The 20,930-nt window shown below is 34.1% G+C and overlaps 1 protein-coding gene across 9 annotated transcripts; it reads right to left on the reverse strand.

The window, feature by feature from the left end:
* Nucleotides 1-5,261: 5,261 nt before the first annotated feature.
* Nucleotides 5,262-20,325, reverse strand: LOC128673899 (uncharacterized). Of its 9 annotated transcripts, none has more exons than XM_053752060.2 (10): nt 20,046-20,325; nt 18,847-18,947; nt 17,559-17,730; nt 15,853-15,956; nt 13,549-13,702; nt 12,797-12,985; nt 11,862-12,085; nt 11,097-11,316; nt 10,336-10,609; nt 5,262-10,004 (listed from the first exon to the last, which is right to left on the reverse strand). In XM_053752060.2, the coding sequence occupies exons 2-10, from the start codon at nt 18,855-18,857 to the stop codon at nt 9,835-9,837; spliced, it is 1,518 nt and encodes a 505-aa protein (XP_053608035.1). In that variant the 5' UTR covers nt 18,858-18,947; nt 20,046-20,325; the 3' UTR covers nt 5,262-9,834. The 9 variants fall into 9 exon arrangements, with proteins under 9 accessions (XP_053608035.1, XP_053608034.1, XP_064292297.1 ...); XM_053752059.2 differs by having other exon boundaries at nt 18,847-18,954; nt 20,046-20,324; XM_064436227.1 differs by lacking the exon at nt 20,046-20,325 and adding an exon at nt 19,998-20,012 and having other exon boundaries at nt 18,847-18,954.
* Nucleotides 20,326-20,930: the final 605 nt, after the last annotated feature.

The following is a 20,930-nucleotide window of genomic DNA, read 5'->3' on the forward strand; positions in this document are numbered from 1 at the left end:
CTACCATTTACAATTACTACACTTGCCTTTAGCTTATTTAATTTTATTTCTTGACAAGAAACATTTCCTTTTTCAATTAATTTTCCATTCCACTTGTATTTACGTTCGGTTTATATTGCCTAGAAAGGACTGAAAAATGTTTTTATAAAGCTCTCCATTAAGTAGCTGTTTCTACGAAACGAAAAAAGAGGGTATCCTGTGTTTATTAGAAAATACCTTTCCTTTTCACGTCTCACGTAAGGAATTTTTCTCGTTGGCGGAAATTTACCCTTACGCACCTGGTTCTTTTATACGCACCGACAAAGCGGCGGCCCTCTTCGCTTTCACGACGCGTAGTTTCTGCCTCGCTGTGAAGGCGCGGGTCTGATCCCGATCAAATTAACGTTACTTAAATTAAACACACGCGATATATTTTCGGGAAGCAACCATGTTGTCTTGTTGGGACTCGGCAATATAAATATCATGTATCTATCTACCTACTTACGTCCCTTTATTTTCGCAAAAGCTCCTCGATAACAACCTCTAGATAATATTTTATTTTCCATACATTTTTACTTTGATAAATACGTGATTCAATTTGGGGAAAATAAAAATGAGTCAACGCAGAGTCAACAATGTGGAACAAGTGAAACGTTCCAATAATAAAAAAGGTAAAATGGATCGCCTGGCCCGATTTTCAATATCGTTTTGCAGGTAAACGACGGTGTTATTCATATGTGTAAAGAGTGCTTCCCCGTACGTGTCTACTACACGCACCCCTTTTGGATTATTCTTTTCTGAAGCTATTAATTTAGAACATCAGACTCAACTGTTAAAACTACCGATTTTGATAGATTTAGATAACTACCTACATCGGAATACGGATTGCCGGAATTATAGGTTCATATTCTATTTAGATTCGATCAATACAGCATCCCGCTGTGTTGGTTCGGAGTTGCAGAACTATTTACGCTGAATATGTTCTGTTACAGACGTTGCCGTCTACAGGAGTGGCCATTCTCGAGCCACTGGCCGATTCCGATGAAACCGACGGACTTCAATACACAGATTCCGACATATGTACGGTTCAAACGGATTAGTTTCTAAGAGCCTTTGAAAGTGGAATGGCATAACTTGAATGCTTAGTTATGTTCAATTCGTCTTAAATTGCACGTTACTTCGTTGTAGGCGATCGTGCGTCCAATTTTGCAATATGTATTGATTCCCAAAATACGCATCAGGTGAAGTGGAAGTAAGCTGATATGTGCGAGTGCATTTCACAGCAATATATCCGGCTAAGCAATGTTACCGATATCTATGTAACCCATAAGCCGCAAGCAAGCGAGATGGCGCATGGCGGGCTGTGTTTGACACATTTGACAGTTGTCTTGGAGCTGAAGAGTTTATTCGATCGACAATAAACCAGTTATTACCGAATCCAAATTTGAATTCTACACATCTGAATCTGAAACAATTTCTAAAATCTTACTATAACCTACTTACTTTTTAATCTTTACTGCCTAAAAGCTTTCTGGTAGACGTTGATGTATAGTGTAAGAAATTATTTCCATTTAAAAAAGGTGAAAGAGGAATCATTACAATATTTTAGAAATTTGATTAAACTAACGTAAACGATGAAAGCCACACACCTAATCCCCTCCTCCCCAGGTTCCAATACCTTAGTTAAAACCTTAGATTAGTGACAGTATGTGAGGAATAGAGTTACTTTAATAACCACCAAATTAAATTAAACATTAAAACTATACTAAATAATAATGAATACTACTGTGATGAATACACAATAACTAGCTTCGCCCCCATCACTCAATTCTAATATTCTTTCTAATAGTCAATGATTAGTAAGTAGTCAAGTTAAGTAGTCAAATTTATTTCAGCTGCAACTTGCAGCTACTACTTATATATCTTCATTTATCTACTTATATATCTTCATAGTCTTATTTCCTCATTGCCGAGGGTCGTGGTCATTATGTGGAATAGGTGTATATATAATATTCCTATATAGATAATATCACTTTTATACACTCGGTGAAGATAGTCGCGTCAAAGAAACATGCGATTGACAGACAAAATGAGGATGTGTTCGACAGGCCTCCCTTCTAAACACCCCTCACCTGCCGATGCCGTGAGATATTGAAAACCGAGCCCCAGGCTATTCGTTTGACCTTTTTTATTGGCAACATTTCACTCGTTCCGCATTGTGGGAGCCTGACTGAAACGGGTTGCGTTGTCAAATTGCTCTGATATTTTAGCTGGTACCTGGGTCACCTTCATTTACGTGCTCAAAGCTGATTTTGAGTATAATTTGCGGTGGCATCCGTACCCTGTGATGTATGTATGTCACTCGTCAAATCCATGTAGGTGTCTATTCACATATTTTGTCGTTATTTTTATGACCATATAGTAGTAATGCTACTATAAGAATCAATGACTATATATTCTATTAATTATTACAGTTTTTATTTTAATCGATGGCCACTTAGTTCGTACATTTATTTTGTCTCTTCTAAAATCTTTCTATAATGGTGTTACCATTATATCTTATTGAAATAAGTTACATCAACACGCACATGAAAAACGAGGTACCGTGACTACGATATTCCGCAAGTGATATTACTAGATAGGAAATAAGAATTTCATGTTTCTGTTTGAACAGTTTGTTCGTACAATATCTAGGCTGTATCAGCAAGCAGTTTAAAACGAACAGACAGACATTACAACGCAGTGGATGGGTGCACTTGCAAACTTGTCCTCCAAGGATATTACTTTAATCGCAGAGGCTCCGTTATGGTCGAACTTTAGCGAGTTGCCAGCCAGGCGCGCCCACAACACCCGCTTATTGCTCCCGTTATGTTACAATGCCACCTCGTTATGTCTTATTTCTTTGTGTTTCCTTTACGTTAACTATACTAAGAGTTAAGTTTGGATTTAATTGTTGTACTTTGTCGTCTTCGTTTGCACTGTAAAAAAACGTATTGCACTCCGGGAGTGCCGGCAGAACTGAATTCTTAAATATTAACGTTGTACACTTTTGACGTCTTACAAATTTTCAATCAGGGTCACGTATCCTGACGCGAGTTAAACATTTTTTACCCATTACAAAAGTGCACAACGCCGCTAAAGAAGTATTCACTTCAAAAAACCCGCACACGTATTTGTAATATTCCACCAGTAGACAGAACTACAAAAATATAAAAATTTTAAATAAACATGTTAAAATATTTCTAGTTATATTGTTCAATGATTTGGAAGATGCTGTCAAACTCTTAGTCTAATCTGAAATGTCATATCAATGGCGAATGAACATCGTACCTATCTACCACACCAGTAAATTTAGTATTTCTATAATAATAAAAGTACCTACGTATGTTACCCGAGTACGTTACAAAAGGGTCTCCACGGCGTCCCAAGTATGACTAATGTGGCCAATTAACGAGAAGCTGGCCCCATACTGTTTACTTTTTCGCCAACTTGGATTATACTCAAATATTTGTAGGACGATGCCAAGAGAATGTTTTCGTTACCCCAGTTTATAGGGTAACGTATTCCAAGCCCAGTTTAAATGTTTGGCGAACTACTTAAATCGTTTATCTAAGGTGAGCACGCGACTTCTACACGTCGAGGTCATGCAAAAAGTTTGTTTTATATGTGCATTCCTTGTGCACAGACTTTAATTGGAAGCAACAACGAAGCCCACGAACTTTGTGAATAATATGCGTTTAAAGTTCTGTTTCCTTTTATCTTATGTGTCTGGGCTGCAATCTAAGTATAATTTACCTATTATACTTACTACTCTTTTTCATGACATAAGATATTAATTCAAATGTATTACTTAATAAAGATAACTAGGTACATTTGTAGACAGGTACTTGCTTATTTTATTTTGGTGTTTAGTACCTGTCTAGCTAGAAGCGTTAGGATATAATGGTTCTAGCTAAATACTAAAAGAGATAGAGAGACATAGATAGGTACCTGTAAATAGTCATCCATCAACCAAAGTCAGTTCCTAGTTGGACAGCGACAGTCAGCAACATAGGTACACTACGTTACACACAAATTTAAGTACGGCGTCAATTGCCGCCGTAAATGTAGTGACGGATTGGGTGTCCAAAAACGTAATATAGGTGAGGTTTGCCTAATCTTAGAAACTATTTTATAATATCACTAGTTAACAACTCCATTTCATATGAAACAAATGACTAATTATATAAGCTTAAATTTTAAATACATTCGTCGGAGCGATAGTAATGTCTTCATTTATTCTGAAGTTATCACTGACTGTATTTATTACGGGCGCTCGAGCCAGCGGAAGTAAGCTCCTCAACAGAATAGAGTAGTTTTAAACGGCACTTGCTGTAGTTCCTCTTATTTATAGCGCTGCGAAAACGAAATATAACTAATGCATTGCTGTCCGATTTTGTAGAGTTAGGCGGGAACCTTCAATTTATATAATGTGCCATATATTTATGAATAATAGATTTTCTATCGATTTCAAGTGTACCTATACAGTCAACTGTTTAGTTTTTTTAGGTGTAACACAGTTTCTGTGTTCACAGAAATTACAATCGAAAAAGTTTGAAAAAACTAGAATACCTACTTTCCAATAAAATTCTTTAGTGTATTTAATGAATAGTTTTGTTAAGATTATATTGTTATCTAAAATATGTTGGTGGCGCTAGTGTACGCATATGTATATAGCCTCTAAACCTGCCTGATTGTAAAATTCAAAGTTCTATCTCCATCTGATGGTATCACGGTGGTATTTAACTAGCGATTGTAGCTACCACTCATCGTTATGATGCTTTATTTTCATAATTTTATAAAAATGTAGGCCTGCTGAGTTATTTTCTTCCAGGTGAACTTTTTGTTTTCAGTTTTTGCTTAGTTATGTACTTTGCTAAATTTGGTAGCCTATAATTAGAGAACAATCAAATAACTGTAGCAATCCTTGTACTATTCCTCTTCTTTGCTTTTCGATGGCAAATCTATAAACGCTACATCGTTTACATTAATGTCAGAACAGAGCTACTTCGATGGCATCATCATAAAGTGTCATCAAGTCATTCCGATGGTAAATCCGATCCTCTACTATTAAACGAGTAATATCTCTAGATATTATGGTCCTATGTCTGGGAAAATTTGTTTTTCCAGATTTGCATTGTAACAAATATAATGTAACAAATATACCGAGTGGTGCTCGGAATTTGAGGTAGGTACTTATTATTAGAACGTGCAATATATTTAAGTTGAAATAAAACATAGTATTAAGTATATCAATATTCTTTTATTTAAAAAAGACGTTTCCAACATTTGACTAACAAATGGCATCCTCTTTGGAATAATTTACAAATACCAGCGTCCATTCTAAAATAAATACTAAAATAGACATCACAGATAAAAATACAGACACGTAGGATTATTTGCCGCTAAACAATCATGTAAACACTGTTTAGTTACGAATTCTGTTTTGATTTAAAAATTATCTTAATACTAAAACTATTTGCAAGAAACAGATTCTAAAAATATTATTATAGGCCAGCTATTTCGAGTTAATATAGATTTAAATTTTAGCATAAATAAGCTTTAATACATTTTTCATTTAATATTGAGGTTAGGGTCACAGAGGTTTAAGAAGCAGATAAAATTATATACAAAAGAATACATACAATAAAACTTGTAATACAATAGTCTCCATTTTTATTGTTTAATACCTAATTATTATGCGGTTTCATGACGAAAATAATTCTATCATAAAGCATTATCTTGCATTTTGCGTGTAATTGATATGTCTCTGCCATGATTCCCTACATAAAGCAACATACGTACATACTCCTTAAAATAGTGATATTATTTCGCTTAGATTCTTGTGTGCAGTAAGTACTATACGGGTGGATTAATCTTTAAGAGATGTGTGAATTAATAAATTGCATTTAGTCAATGTCAGGATGTATTTACTTATAAACGACAGCGTGGCCCATTAGTTTAAAACATAGTCACTTCCATATTAAAGTCTTCTGACAACAGATCATTGCTCCTTTAGTTTTAACCCCACCATAACAATAAAATGTTATAATATTTCTTAATTTGCTTAATTCAGAACATCTTTAATTTCAAATATCGATATTTATACGTACTTAGTGCGCCGTAGGCTAGTTGTTATAGGCAAGGGTATAGCATATTAAATCTATTACATATGAAAGTTAGTATTACGTTTCGAAAGAGTAAAAGAAAATATATTATATAATATATTTTCTAGAAAAACAACTCTTCACAGCACGGTAAAGATTACTAAATTAACTCCTGACTTGAGCCTAGGATATCCGCTAATCATGTCTTTTGTCTATCAGCAGTGGTCATCTTATGAACGAAATTAAAACAAACTGCTAATTTGGTTTCACTTTAAAACAATAAAAACGTAATAAAATTTGGAAACCCAACCTGTATGTATTGTCATTAATTAAAGTGGTTACTATTATCCAACGGTTTTCCTGGACTAGTGGAATAAGGGAGTTTACCCTGCTTCACAACAGTATTGAATATTTAGATTTACTATGCATGGAATATCCAGCAACTGCCCAAGGGATAGGGCATTTTCTAATGCTCGTATTTCTAATACTAATTTTTCCCACAAACATTCGTTTCTAATCAGCCCAAACATTTTGATCTACTATGTTGACCACTCTTTACACACAATACGAGAGAGTAAAACGGAAAATACTACTACGAACTAAACAACTTCCTACGTTATATGAACATATGTAAACATTTTAATATCTTCATATTTACAGTAAGATTATGTACCATATTTACAACATAAGGATCTATTTCAACACTTGCAGGTCACTGATTGTGTGTGATAGATAAGTATATAATTTATCTGCTGATTCGAGTTTATAGGAACTGGTGAAGCAGACCTTAAATAGATTTAGTAATAGAGCCTCAATGCTTGCGTTATAATATGTGTAACCATTTAAGATTACGTAGTGTCTCGAGATCGGTGGTACTACTGACATTGGTATTATTTCGCAATGAATCATTAAGATGGCGCCACTATATGTAATACTAGTATGTAATAAAATCCTTCACCTAGTGTAGCATAATCTCCTGTTTTTTGTTTTCGCTACTAATTAACAAAAATTTCATTGGTGACCCTTGTGTGCGGGTTGGCCCAGACTTAACATTTTAAGTAAAAAATGATAATTTTAAAATTCCGGTAATTTGATACGTTAATATCAAATGATAGTAAATTTAATGGACTGAATACTGATCAAGTTTTACTATTCTACTTGATTTGCTACACATTGCTTATCAGCTGGCGAATTTTATTACGCTTATGCAAAATAACATTTAATACTGATGTTATAGAATATTGAGCATATAATTGCTTTGAAAAATATCAATTGGTACACAAATACAACTAATTTATACATTATTTATTGTACTTTTATAAAATACTATCAAATATGGCATTCGTTTATTAAAATACGTGTAAATATTGCAATAAACACCCATTTTCGCCCATAAAAGTTCGAGTTAAATTATTTTTATTACATCCAACATCCAAATAAGCTATCGCGAACATTTATTTATTGATTACCTTTTGACAATTACTGAATTATGTGAAAATAAAAAATGTCTTGTTCAAATTTCGATTACGATTCATCATCCAAAAAGAATCCGAACCAATGTATGTTACACAGATAAACTCTTGCGATATTGGAAAATACGATTCCAAAATCTACTTTTGACCAAAGTAATTGAACATAAAACTGGTGTTTGTTTTAATTTTTTCCATCTTCAATTCAATCTTCCTCAGCTAACACTATGTTTTAAATTGCAAGTACAAGTATAAGAAACAGAGCGGCCTCACTGCTCAGTTGTGTCGACGCAGAACATTGCACTCCGTCGTATGTCGACGCACGTTGTGCCATACAATAGTGAGACTGCGCTTTTATTGGTAAAACCAGTTATACAATATTATTTTATTTACTTAAGTTTGTGCTTTTCAATCAAAATTATGAGACAAATATAGAAAAATTTCTTATAAAATATATAATTGAAATTTATTTACTATAGTAAATATAATATAATGTACAAAGTAATTACACTTAGCCATATAAAACTGAATATAAATTAACATCATTAAAGTTTAAGTCATAGCCGATTTATACGTGACCTCTTCCACTTATTTAGTATAGACTTACCCTTCAGGGTAGAATATAAAATGTAATAAATATTTGCTGTTAAACTACAACAGTTTGGCAAAAACATATTTTTGTCATAGTCAGTAAATTTATGAATAAATAAATTAAATAGTTAAGAGTGTTTATTAAAAAGAGTCGTCCTCTGTAGATATAATTATTGAAACATAAGAAATATAGAAATACTGATGAAACACACTGTACCTTTTTGCTAAAGCAAATAAATATTTTTTTCTTTTTTCTTTTTCATATAATTTACATTGAAAAAACGCTCAAATATGAGAACATGTCCTTATATCTGTGATATCAAGCGAGAGAACAATGAGCAGTTAATTTGGTGTCAAAGTAAATTAAACAACTATAGTCATACGGTGAACGCTATAAAGTTCACACTTCGATGCACACAATTTTAATATAGTTTATTTTTAAGAAACTCTTAAAATTAAATACGGGTGGAAAGTAATATGCCTGTCTTTTTTTGGCAATCATTTGCACATTGAACGAAATATGAACCAGCCTTCGGTTTTGCGGAATATTATTATTCGGCTGATGTTCTAATGTTGGGTACATTTAGTACGGCGGGGACATCAGTGAAGTAGTAGATCACAATGAATTAATATAATTTGTAACATAATTTAATATCAATCCGTGATGACAGTCAACTGATATTTTTCAAATAGAGCTTTAATAATATTGATAAAATAAGATGTTTACGAAAAAAGAAAATATTAGTATTTCAATACTATAGATTAGTTATATGTCGCGATTACTTTCTACATCTATGTAAATATCTACACTTAGTAGTTAAAACCTATCTAATTTCATTATGAGTCCAATACATTATAGTAGCTCTATTAGTGCATTTTTGTTATTATTATTGAGAGCAGTTTCAGTAGCCTGTAAAAGTACACGCTCGACTCTTACATCATGTAATATCCGTGGAATATGATTTAATAATAAGAAAGGGAAAACTTCCTTTCTTCCAGACTCCAGAACTTTTAGATCTCATTATTATTTTAAACATTTTATATGAAGCCTAATGAACCTACCGCTTTTGCATTATACACAGTCAATATACATAATCATCTTTGGAGTACTGCTTCGCCTTGCTTTTCGCTTGATTTTCATGTTTCATAAAAATATATTTGTACTCAAACTATATAATGAATGCAAATTTTCCAATTTCTACGTATTTGGTTTCTTTTGTGCGTTGATATCCCAATCAGTCAGTCAGTGTCCTGTTTTATATAGATTGAAGTTATGAAGTGGAAAAAAAGAAGAGAAAAAGAAAGCAAATTATAATTTATTTTGAAATGTAAGTACATTCACTATTTCAAAATATATGCTTTGTAAAAAAAATAAAGAATACAAAAAATATTTATCAAGTTGCATTGCATAAATGAGAATATAAAGGATTAGACGTAGTTATCAATACAACCAATTTCTAAATTTATAATATTTTTTATCGGCACAATAGGCTTTGGTACGCTGTAATTATAATGTACTTAAATATTAAACACGGTATATCAATAATAAACCGAGTCAATAAGCAATAAAATAGCATGATACTGATACAAATAGCATATTCAAAAATATTTTCTAAAAACATGTCGACTTTCCCCAAAAAGGGGGGGTATTAACATTTTTGAGGCGAACATTTGTCGGTTACCTTCAGCAAGGATTCAGTTTGATGTCGTCTTGGACATGTTTGACCCTGAGAGTGAGCTCGTCGGTCCAGCGGTGGGCCGTGCGGTCCACGGTGGACGGCATGCCTAAGCACGACAGGTCGTCCGCTTCGCACGCATCCTGTGCACGAAGATATTATAAATAACATCTATTAATTTATGACTGAACGGATTTTGAGTATATTCACTCTTGAAGCAAAATAAATGTATTTGGTATTCTATAACTCTTTTGATGATGATGTCCACGACGTGTCCGAGCATTGATGGCATGAGCTCGGTCAACTCTTTTGTTGAATGGACAATGTGTGTAACAAAATAAGATTTCGATACAACTTCCCGGCCTAATCCGACACAGTGAGATGAGGGATAAAAGATGTCGGCGCTCTGTCTCGTTTCTTCTCATGCATCGTTTTCCATACGTGTATAAAGTTTGGAGTGACAGTGACACACACCCGGTAGTGGTGCAGCAGCGCGCGCTCGGGCGCGACGCCGACGGAGAGCGCGCCGGGCGCGTGCTCCCACACGAAGTGGTTGCCGAGCTCGAGCACGTCGCGCGGGCGCACGGCGTACTTGCTGCGGTGCTTCACGGCCTGCGGCGTCGCGCGCCGCCGCGTCTTGCGCGCCGTCACCAGCGCCGCGCGCGAGCTCTCGTCGTCCTGCGACACACACCCACCGCGGCGCCACCGGCCGACCAATCCTTATCCATAAATCCTTGACATAAAGAGACTAAAACATACTTTAGCTTGAAATTCCTACAGTCGAATTTCGAACGCCTCCGAACGTGGGCAATCGAGGGAGATGTGAGAGGATGGAGAAGTGCGCGGAGGGCGAACCGGCTCCATATGACGCGTTTGAAGATAAATTAAGAACTGTAACTTGTGGATACTACAAATACTACCGAAAGTTTGTTTTGTGGGAAACATAAAAATGCTCCAATAGATCTTTCACTATCATGTTATTCTTATGTTATTCTTTCACGCATGTGAAATGATACGATGTAGAAGAAATTTGGTACATAATAATAAATATTACATAGACAACAAATAGAGTACTTTCAAAACTCAAAAACGACTAGGCCGATTTTGATGAACTTTGGCACAGATAGACGAAACCTTCAGAAGAGGCTACTTTTTAAAATTATGATTTTGCCCGAGGGAAGCAGGGACGGACCGCTAATTCATCAATAAAAGAAAAATAAACTCAGACCACTAACCTTCCAAAAGAGATAAAAGAAAGCGTTTCTAAAGAGAAAACCCGAGGGGGGGTTCTTCATGGCCATGTGTTGTTTGGCTCGCGAGTCTTCGAGCAATGCGGGCAACGTTCGCTCCCGTCGCGGCAGCACTAGTTCATCGACATCGATAACCAGAAGCCAATTCGTGTGCGGCATCGACCGGTACAGGCAGTCATTGAAAGCCGCGAACTGACCCTCCGTTCTGAAAATGGAAATAAAATTATAAATAAATGAAACATACATTTCACATATTTCATCACGAATTGTTTAATGGATAACTCCATCTGTTGAACTCTCGTTGGCTATCCCTTGAAACAAGGATCTGTCTGATGATAAGTCCAACCAATCAAACAAGGTTGTTTTTAACATACTCTCGAAGTCTTATATCGAAAAGGCTGCCTATGATGGGGAGTGCAATATTGGTCAATTAATTGTTCTTTTTGCCACACATGTAGTGTGGCATCTTAGTCACATTTTTATTTATATGTGAGCTGTCATAGTGCGCTTGCGCGTTATCCCTTGTCCCTGATAAAAATTACAGAAAGATTTGAATAGAATAAATTTTCATTGCACTAGGAATTGAAAATTTACCGACACAACCGTCTGTAGGACGCCAGTCACATCTGTCATACATCAACAAAGAGCCCCCGCATACTGCACGGGTTTGTTGATCTATGGATATAAGTGACTGGCGCCCAACGTACAGTTGTATCGGAAACACTACATACAAGTTGTATAGTGTATGACCTTATTTCGACCAGAGACTGCATGGGCAGTTTCCAGGGCAGCAGCGTGACGAGCCCCAGGCGGCGGTAGTAGTTGAGCACGCAGCCCACCGGGGCGCTAGTGGACTTGTTGTACATGTAGAAGTGACTGGCGCCCAACAAACGGTTGAACTCGAACCACTCCACGAGCCAATCGGCGCGCGCGAATGACGAGTGTAAAGGCTTCACGCACACCTGTAGTGATTCCTGTAAATAAATATAATGAACAAATGACATAGATCGAGTTAGTAGAGTATAAATTTCAACATACGACTCCAGACATTAAACAAAAAGTTTTTAGACTAAGTATGTCAAGTAAAACAAGTCCTAAACACATTACCCTTCCATTTCTAGATGTTACGTGCATAAATGACGTATAATATATAATAATAATATAATAAGTAATATTATTTATTTACTTATTATTGTATCAATACATAGCATGTAACTTAGGACATTGTTTTAAAATCTTTTTGTAGATAGACGACGTTTAAACTTTGTTCGTCCATCCAGCACAAACACGAATATATCCGCCAATTTATTATGACACCGGTCCCAACCGGTCAAATTATATTAATTGAAAATATAAGTGTCGTCTGTGGACTTAATTCGCATTTGACCACAATTTAGCCAATAGCTTGTTCGCTCTAAAGCTCATTTTTTAACTAATATTGTTTTGTTAAATATAGTCCCAACCAAGAACTAACCCCGCCCAACAAAACAATATTAGGCTAGGTTATAAATACTATATACTAAATAGTACTATATACTATATAATAACTTAGGCTAGGTTAAAATATAAGCGTTTATAAATCACCATATTACATAAAATGATCAGGAGAATTGTGTTGTATATTAAAAGTTGTCTTAGGTATTATTTTTATCTCTGCACATAAACTTTAGGTAACTAATACCCACCAGCTTATTCTCATTTATAGGAGTCGTATCCACGATTGTGAGTAAATTGCTATGGGGTTTGTCAGCCCAGGCGGACGCCAACACGGCGACCGATGCGCCCGCTGTTTCCTGGGGTTTGATTCCCGAATCACTGAGCAGGCATAAAATGTACGTGGCGCTATATCTGTAGTTCCAATTCTCCCGAATTGCCTGAAAGATGAAAAAGGTAAAAAAACTTAAAATGTTGTATATTGATAGATAAATATATACTTCGCTATTCATTGTAATTATTATTCTTATAGATATATCTTTGCCAATTTTAATTCAGCTAATAGAATAGAATAAGTATAAATAAAGTGTAAACAGAGAGTTTTTACTGAATACGCAGAACGAAAATTAATGAAAAATAATTCGTAAGAAAATATTGTAATAATATTGCCATTTATCACACTTGACCCTGATTCAAACTCAAGAATTTTCTTGACTATTGTTTTTGTATGAGTCTCATTGTCGCTATTTTACATAAGAAATTACATAGCTACCTAACATAGTTTATCGTTTGAGTACTAAATTACGTTGATTAGATTTTTATGAACCTCCAGACTGAAGGTTGTACTCGACACACGTTCTATGCTTGGAAATCCGCTAATTTTGCATTAATAATACAAGCATTCATAGAAACATCTATCAATCTTTTCTCACATGTATAATATGTGTACGATGATACCGGTACATAGTTTCGTATGGCGACGCGTACCGACCCACCTCATTACCTTGACCCTCGCCTTGAGTGTGACAGTGCGATTGTCGGGCAGCCACAAACGGCAGACGACAGGGTCCGGGCCGCGGGTTTTAGTCGCAGCGATTATCCGCACGGCTGCAACTGTCCGTCTCTCGACAAATGCGGAATATACGTAGAATTTAAATCTGTAAGTAGAAAAAATGAACGTGTAAGTAAAATATCTAACCATTATGAAATACTTTATTCACATTGATTAATAACAGTGTTATTCTTACTCATTAGTGCGAATACTGAGAGATGAGTAATAACATTTCGTATTTAGAAAAACGCTAGTTGTAATGAGTAAAACGAAATATCGATTTTTTTTCTCTATGAGTTAATTGTTACAAATCAAATTAGCCACGTACAAAATTTCAAATCCGTCCCATAGATTTTTATGCGAGATTGAGTAACCAACATACTCACATAGGTACTTTAATATTGCTTTCATTTTCTTCTATAAAGAATTGAAAGTTATCAACTCAAAATGTAATTTATTACAAACATTTGTAATAAATCATTTGTTTCTAGATTTAAGTCAAAAATATTAATGATAAAAATGTGCCTCTCAGAAACGCGGAATGGCTGTCATAACGACGTGCTATATAGATAGATATCAGATAGATAGTTACTTAAAGCTCACGAGCACGTGTGGCGAATGTGGAACAGTAATCACTGCCTGCAGAGCCTACGGCTGTCGCCGATCAATCTTAGTTCGAGGGTAAATAGGCAATTTCACGGTTGAGCCTTCCTCCTGCCTCATGTAGCCACATGGTGATAGCGTCGAATAATCCTACTACGACCACGGCCCACTGTACTCAACTTATTTTTTAATTTATTTGAAAAACGAATCCTGATTCGTTATATTTCTTACCTGTGTTTTCTCTCGCCGCTTTTCCCCGTGTTAATTTCCTACGGGCATAGACTTTTCCCGGTATGAAAAATAATTTACCCTTCTCTGTATTCTAGATACCTACATGTTTCGAGTATTTAAATAATAAATATGCGTAATTAAACTGGCGTTCTCATTCCTTTCCCATTGTCTTTGCATTTTCATATTCACGCTTGGTCATGCATGGCCCGATTGTAGTAACTATATGCTTTAGTATGGTAATATAATTCTTAATAATAAAATTAAAAAAAACATTAAACTCACGAACAATAAGTGGAACTAAATTTGCTTCATTACATAAACATAAAAGATACTATAAAACATACTATAAAACTATATGCAATGGTTCCATGGAAAACTGTCAATAAAATAATCGATAAAAGCAACACAATGGATACCATACTAACTATTATGTAATTGTAATAAAAAAATTAATGAATAAAAAATATAACACCGTACAGTAACCTACTGATACCTACATTAGGTACTTCGATAGCGACGGCTTGCTCGAAGGTTGAAACAATTTAATTTATTGATTGAAAAGCACATTAAAACATTTCATTCATTTTGATATTTACTGTGCCTAGATACAAATTAGATCAGTGTGAATCTAATTTGTACACAGTAAATATCCCATCACTGCGCAACCTATTTAATTTAATGGTCGGAGGTCATGATTCATTATTGACTAACTAGATCGATACCCTACGTGGACTTTAAAATGTCGATATGTATAATACCTAGGTAGTATAGAAATCACTTTTAGATAACACATGGTAGCTTTAGTCACAGCTTTAAAATTGAATTCTTTGTTTTGAATGCTTTAGTTGTAGTAGTTGTAGAACCAAATGTTATAGGTATTACGTGTTTATTTGGTAATATAAAGAGAAAAATTTACAGTCACAAATATAAAACAGCTTCGCCCCCCATGTTTTAGGATCGTCGGGTCAAGGTGTCCTCGGATTATTAACTATTATCTATTCCAAATGTTATCATAATCAACAGGGATAGGCTCCTTACGTCGACATGAAACCTTACAAAATTAAAATTATTGAAGTTACAGATATATAATTATACCTATAGGGTTTAATGTTCAAGTTGCAAAATATATAATGCTTATAATTTAGATATTGCACATACCTTGGACAGTAAATTAATAATTATTTTGCAGTCACCTAGCTTAATTAGCTATTCAATTTATTAAAATAATTATAATTATATCAATTAATTAATTAATTATATAAAAATAGCCTAAGCTCTCAAACGGCGTAATTGTTTACTGGATAATTCAGTTGCAGAGCCCACCTCCGTGAAGCCTCTTTACTTATTGACCCATTCGTAATCTCTGTAGGACTGTATTTGTGGATTTTTCTTGGATTTTACACTACAATAAGGTGTTCCTACCTTGTACCAGCCACCCTTTGCCAAACTCCGTCCTGTGGATACTGCACCGAACCCAATATCTCTCCCCCGTCAGCGCCTGCAAATTCCGTTCTGCCATACCAAGCCTATGGGAAAATTGATTACTAAATAGATATACGTACGTAGGTAAATTTAATTTGGCTAAAAATATACATAGTTAATGAAAAATATGACAAGTTTATTTGTTAGACAAATTAAAAAAAAACCCCGGCTTTCAATATTCATATATAAAAATTAGCTATCAAATATGAATAACCGCATAAAATCGGTTCACCCGTCGATAAGCTACGGTGCCACGTACAAAGACAGGACTTAGGGGTCAAACTCATAACACCACTCTTTTTGAGTCAGGGGTTAAAAATATGGGTCATTCAGTCTCCTCACTTCTATATGACTGAAACTATAGTTGACTTTGCCATCGATAATCACACGTGAGGGACCCATATTTTCATTAATTTACAATATTTCATTAACAAATTTATTACGTTTATTTTATCTCTAGCCAAATGCACCTAACATTTATAGGTCTACTCATTTTAATATCTACACAGCACATCATACATAGATTGAAAACACGCACATAATTCTATATAGAATGCATTACCTATTGTCTGAATTCTAAAACATACTAAAATGATAAAATCAGTAATACCCACTGTAACATGTTCACAAGAACATGTTACATAAATAGTGTGTACTTAGCAATACCATAGTAATAGAAAACAAACTATATTAGTAGGACATCCGGCAACTAGTGTCTAAGTATCTACGTAGGTCAACACAACAATATACTACATCAATCTGAAGTAGTCCAAACAATCACTCTCCGGTACTCTGGAATTGTTGACAACTAGAGAAGCTCTACATTTAAATGTGATAAAATGGACAGAGTAGATGTTTCAGTGCAGTGTTCACCTCAGAGATGTGAGCAGAGATTTTAGCAGTATCTAAATAAAGCACACTTTGAACATCTATTTTTCATAAGTGTTAGAGAAATAAACTGTAACATTTTCAATATGTTTACAACTAGTGATACATACATGTTTAATTGTGTATTGTGTGTATCAAAAAAAAATTAAAATACTTTACAAAATTGGTCTAAAACATCCATTTAAGTGTTACAAAAAGTGCACTATGACAGCTCTGGATAGTTAGTTGAGTAGACAGAGGAATGCATTAAGTCTTACAAATACAACTCCTACACAATTAACATAATTATATATATGGTGACAACACCCTTTGATTTTAACAAGGGTAATTTTCACCAATACATAATTATGATTACATAGTTATGTAATCAAAATATGAGCAATAAAAACTCATAAATCTGTGATTATTCAAGATATAATTTGTCAAGTAGGTATAATTTGATTTGTTTATGACATAAATCAATAAAATAGAAAATTTAAATATATTATCAATATCACATATGGACATGCCACTAAGTATTTTTTGACAGACAAAGTAGGTATATTCTGGTTACTTTGGAATTCTTTCGATTGTAAGTAAATTGTAAAAACTTGATATTTGTATCAATCGACCAATTATAACCGTCGTAGTTATGAAAAAAGATTTTATGAAGATTTATGAAGACACTATTTTGTGAGACGAAGGTACGGAAAATAGATACCTAGCTTATAGAAATTATGATTCATAGTGGTTACACCGTTACAGAAGTAGTTACCTACCTGTAGTTCTTCATATCTATGTCGTGGAAATTTCGATCTTTCGAATAGCAATTGAGTGAGGACTAGGACTCCAGATAGTACAAAGATCAACAGGAGGATGAAGTAACTGATGTTGACGCGGCACTGCCGCCTCCGCCACCTCATACCGTAGGCAGCGATGTGCACACGATTGCTGAAAAACGGCGACACTTTATTGATATCATCATCTCCATATATTTCAGTCATAATCAGCATAGACCATCGAGTCTTATTGCGATTCGAATAACATGCTTTTTGTTTATTCTATTTTTATGTTTGTGATGTAGTTACATAGCATGCCTGAAAGGGAAAACTGAACAACGGTTTTATTATATATATCTCAGGAAACACAATTTTTGTATTAAAATTACATCCTCCTCGAAAAAACGTCTGATAGGTTGGTTTTTGGTTGTTTTTGTTTGTTTTGGTCACGTTTTGTTTTGATTTTGCTTTTTTTTTGCGATTCGCAGTGTTGCCAGATCAGATTTTTATTCGAATCAAGGATGCTCTACATTTTGAGTCACTTCTTTGAAGTTACTCTAAATCTGTCAAGAAAATAGGTGTACTTATTAAATCCATGCAAGAAGCCCACAGATATTAGAAGTGCCGAAACCGCTAAAAAAGTACCTTTGTAGCTATGCCTACTACTTAATTCCATGCTAAAAAATCACTTTTGATATATTTTGAGCCATAGATTTTGGCCATAAATTTAGAAGGGCCACGCAAGCGGCCCTTTTTTGAACTTAGATCAATAAAAAAAAAGGTTTTGAATCGATACTGACTGAATAATAGGCGTGGAGTAAAAATTATGAAAAATAATACTGCAACAGAAATCAACGAATAACTTTAAAGCAAATAAATAAAACTCAATTGTTTATCCCACGGAAAAAATATTATTCCGTGGTTTACCCAATCAAGTAGGTCGGTATTAACAAAATGACATGACAAAATCGTAAGACTTATTTATTCAAAACAAAAGACGTTTTTAATGATAAACGGTGGACTTAGTTATTTTCTGTAGATGATATAATACTGCTACTAATCTAATAAATTATTTGCTTCTGCCTCTTTTTCGCTCTTTTTATCTATACATTTGTAATGACCAGCAGGAAGGAAGTGACAAACAATAAAATCAAACTAAAATAGTTTTGATATCATAAAAAAATGTTTATATTCAAATGTTTTTGAGAAACATTTTACATCAATGAATGGAAGTACATACCTACAAGTAAAGAATCGGCACTTTGTAAGAAAATAAAGGTAAACTTACAAGGAGTACATTCACAGTGTCTTCTTCTTCCAAATTAACAACTAATGGCTGATTTGAACTTATATCAAGAAGTCTTCATCACTTTGAATATGTTTTGACATCTGAAAACTAATTTATGCCAAGTAAATTAATTTTTCAATCAATATAAAATCAAATAAACGGTCAATATAAAAGGTTCTTCCTAAGTTTTATTAAATTAGTAAATTTGTTCAAAGATGTGTTGATATACAACATTTTTTCCACAAATAATATTTATTCAATTAGGTAACTTGAAAAATAAATGAGGTAATGCTATTGGACTTACAGGGCTTAGTCAATTTTTTTTCTGGACTTGTTGGACTTTAGGTGAAGGGGAATTTTTTTGAGAGATGTACAATGGTGAATGGATAATTTGTGAAAAGGACTTTGAGAAAATGACATTTTGACACGAAATATTTTGGGATAGGGATAGGTACAAAAAGTTTGCAATACAAACGTGACTTTGCCCTAATATTAATTTTCATTCATTCCATGGCCATGCCACTATTTAACAATATACCGCAGTAATTTTATTTAATTAGTGTTAAATTGTTAAAGTATACATTAAATAATATGTATAAAATAAATTTCTTATATAAAAGGTCAATATAAAAGGTTCTTCCTAAGTTTAATTAAATAAATACATTTGTTCAAAGATGTGTTTAGTGTCATGAAAATGAAAGTGATAAACAACATTCCATTACACAAAAAAAATTAAAAAGTTTTTGTTTTTCTATCTTTTAAAAATGGCATATTAGTACGTACCAACAAAACGATTACCTACATACTTTTAGACATATTATCCCAGTTTCAGGGATTCTAGCTGGGATTGTAAACCTATACAATTTATTGAGAAAAGTAACTACTTATTAGGTAAATGTCTGAGTGGTATAAAATAGACCTATTTTAAAGTCTGTACGTAAAATCGTAAGTTCTATAAGTGCAAATATTATTATAATGTAGTAGTTATTAAAATGCACAGATTTCTAGTACCCATCGACTTATAATATAGTCATCAGGTAGACAGTACCGTACTTATTTATAGACAAGACATCACACATAACAAACAAATAGGATTGACACACAACAAAGGAAAAGAAATGCTTTGCAAAATTGACGTTATTTGTTATTACCATTGTAAGAGAAATGCTTCAAATGCTTGCGTACTTTGTTATACTTACACCAAAATTATGACATCGGTTGATGCACAGATGAAACGCGTAGGTAAGTAAATACGTACAGATAATATCCCGTCTTCACGAATTATAATTCAGATATAAAAATTATGTTGATTTTCTTAAGTTACCCTACTTTTCACAGAATAATGCTTAATACAATCAAAATTGAGTTTACTCGGTCACTAGGGCCGCGGCGCTATAATACCGGGCGCTCCGCAGCCCCAATGCACGACGCGATCCCTCGATAACCAAAGGCGATGTAGCGTACCGCGCAACGCAATAGCATCTGTATACTTTAGTTTGTTATACGTATAATTTAGTCCGATGACAGAGAAGAGGGTTGCAATTTTCGTCTACTTTTCTAATGAATAAGTTCCATTTATTAAACGTGATACATTAAGGATCATAATTCATTTTTCCGAGTCTAGTTACCTAAATAATAATGATGATAATAATCTAGCAAAGATAGTAGGAATATTTTTTTAAATTAAAATATTCGCGTTAAACGTCAAGTTGCAATACAACTTATATTTTTATAGTATTTACTATAATTAAGAATCTCCCGCGCATTCAATCTGTACTTCCGGCCGCGCGCGCTGCCATCGTGTAAGTATATTACTATTTCTTTTTAATGCGTAACAAATAATAGCAAGCGAAAGTATTTCACAAGCTTTTATATTTAAAATTATAATAATATTAATTAATCTTTTATACTGTTGAGCTGTTGATCGATTTCTACGATAATTTCCTTGATTTACATGCTCTGCCTTTTTTTACGTGTGGTAAGACCTCGTCTCATCCGTCCCGCTACGGTAGGCTAAATAGATACCTATGTGGGTCTCGATCCCATTAAAACCACACCGTGTCAACGCCAACCGCATTTAGGCT

The sequence above is a fragment of the Plodia interpunctella genome, chromosome 11 (genome assembly GCF_027563975.2).
Source record: "Plodia interpunctella isolate USDA-ARS_2022_Savannah chromosome 11, ilPloInte3.2, whole genome shotgun sequence".
Taxonomy (NCBI): domain Eukaryota; kingdom Metazoa; phylum Arthropoda; class Insecta; order Lepidoptera; family Pyralidae; genus Plodia; species Plodia interpunctella.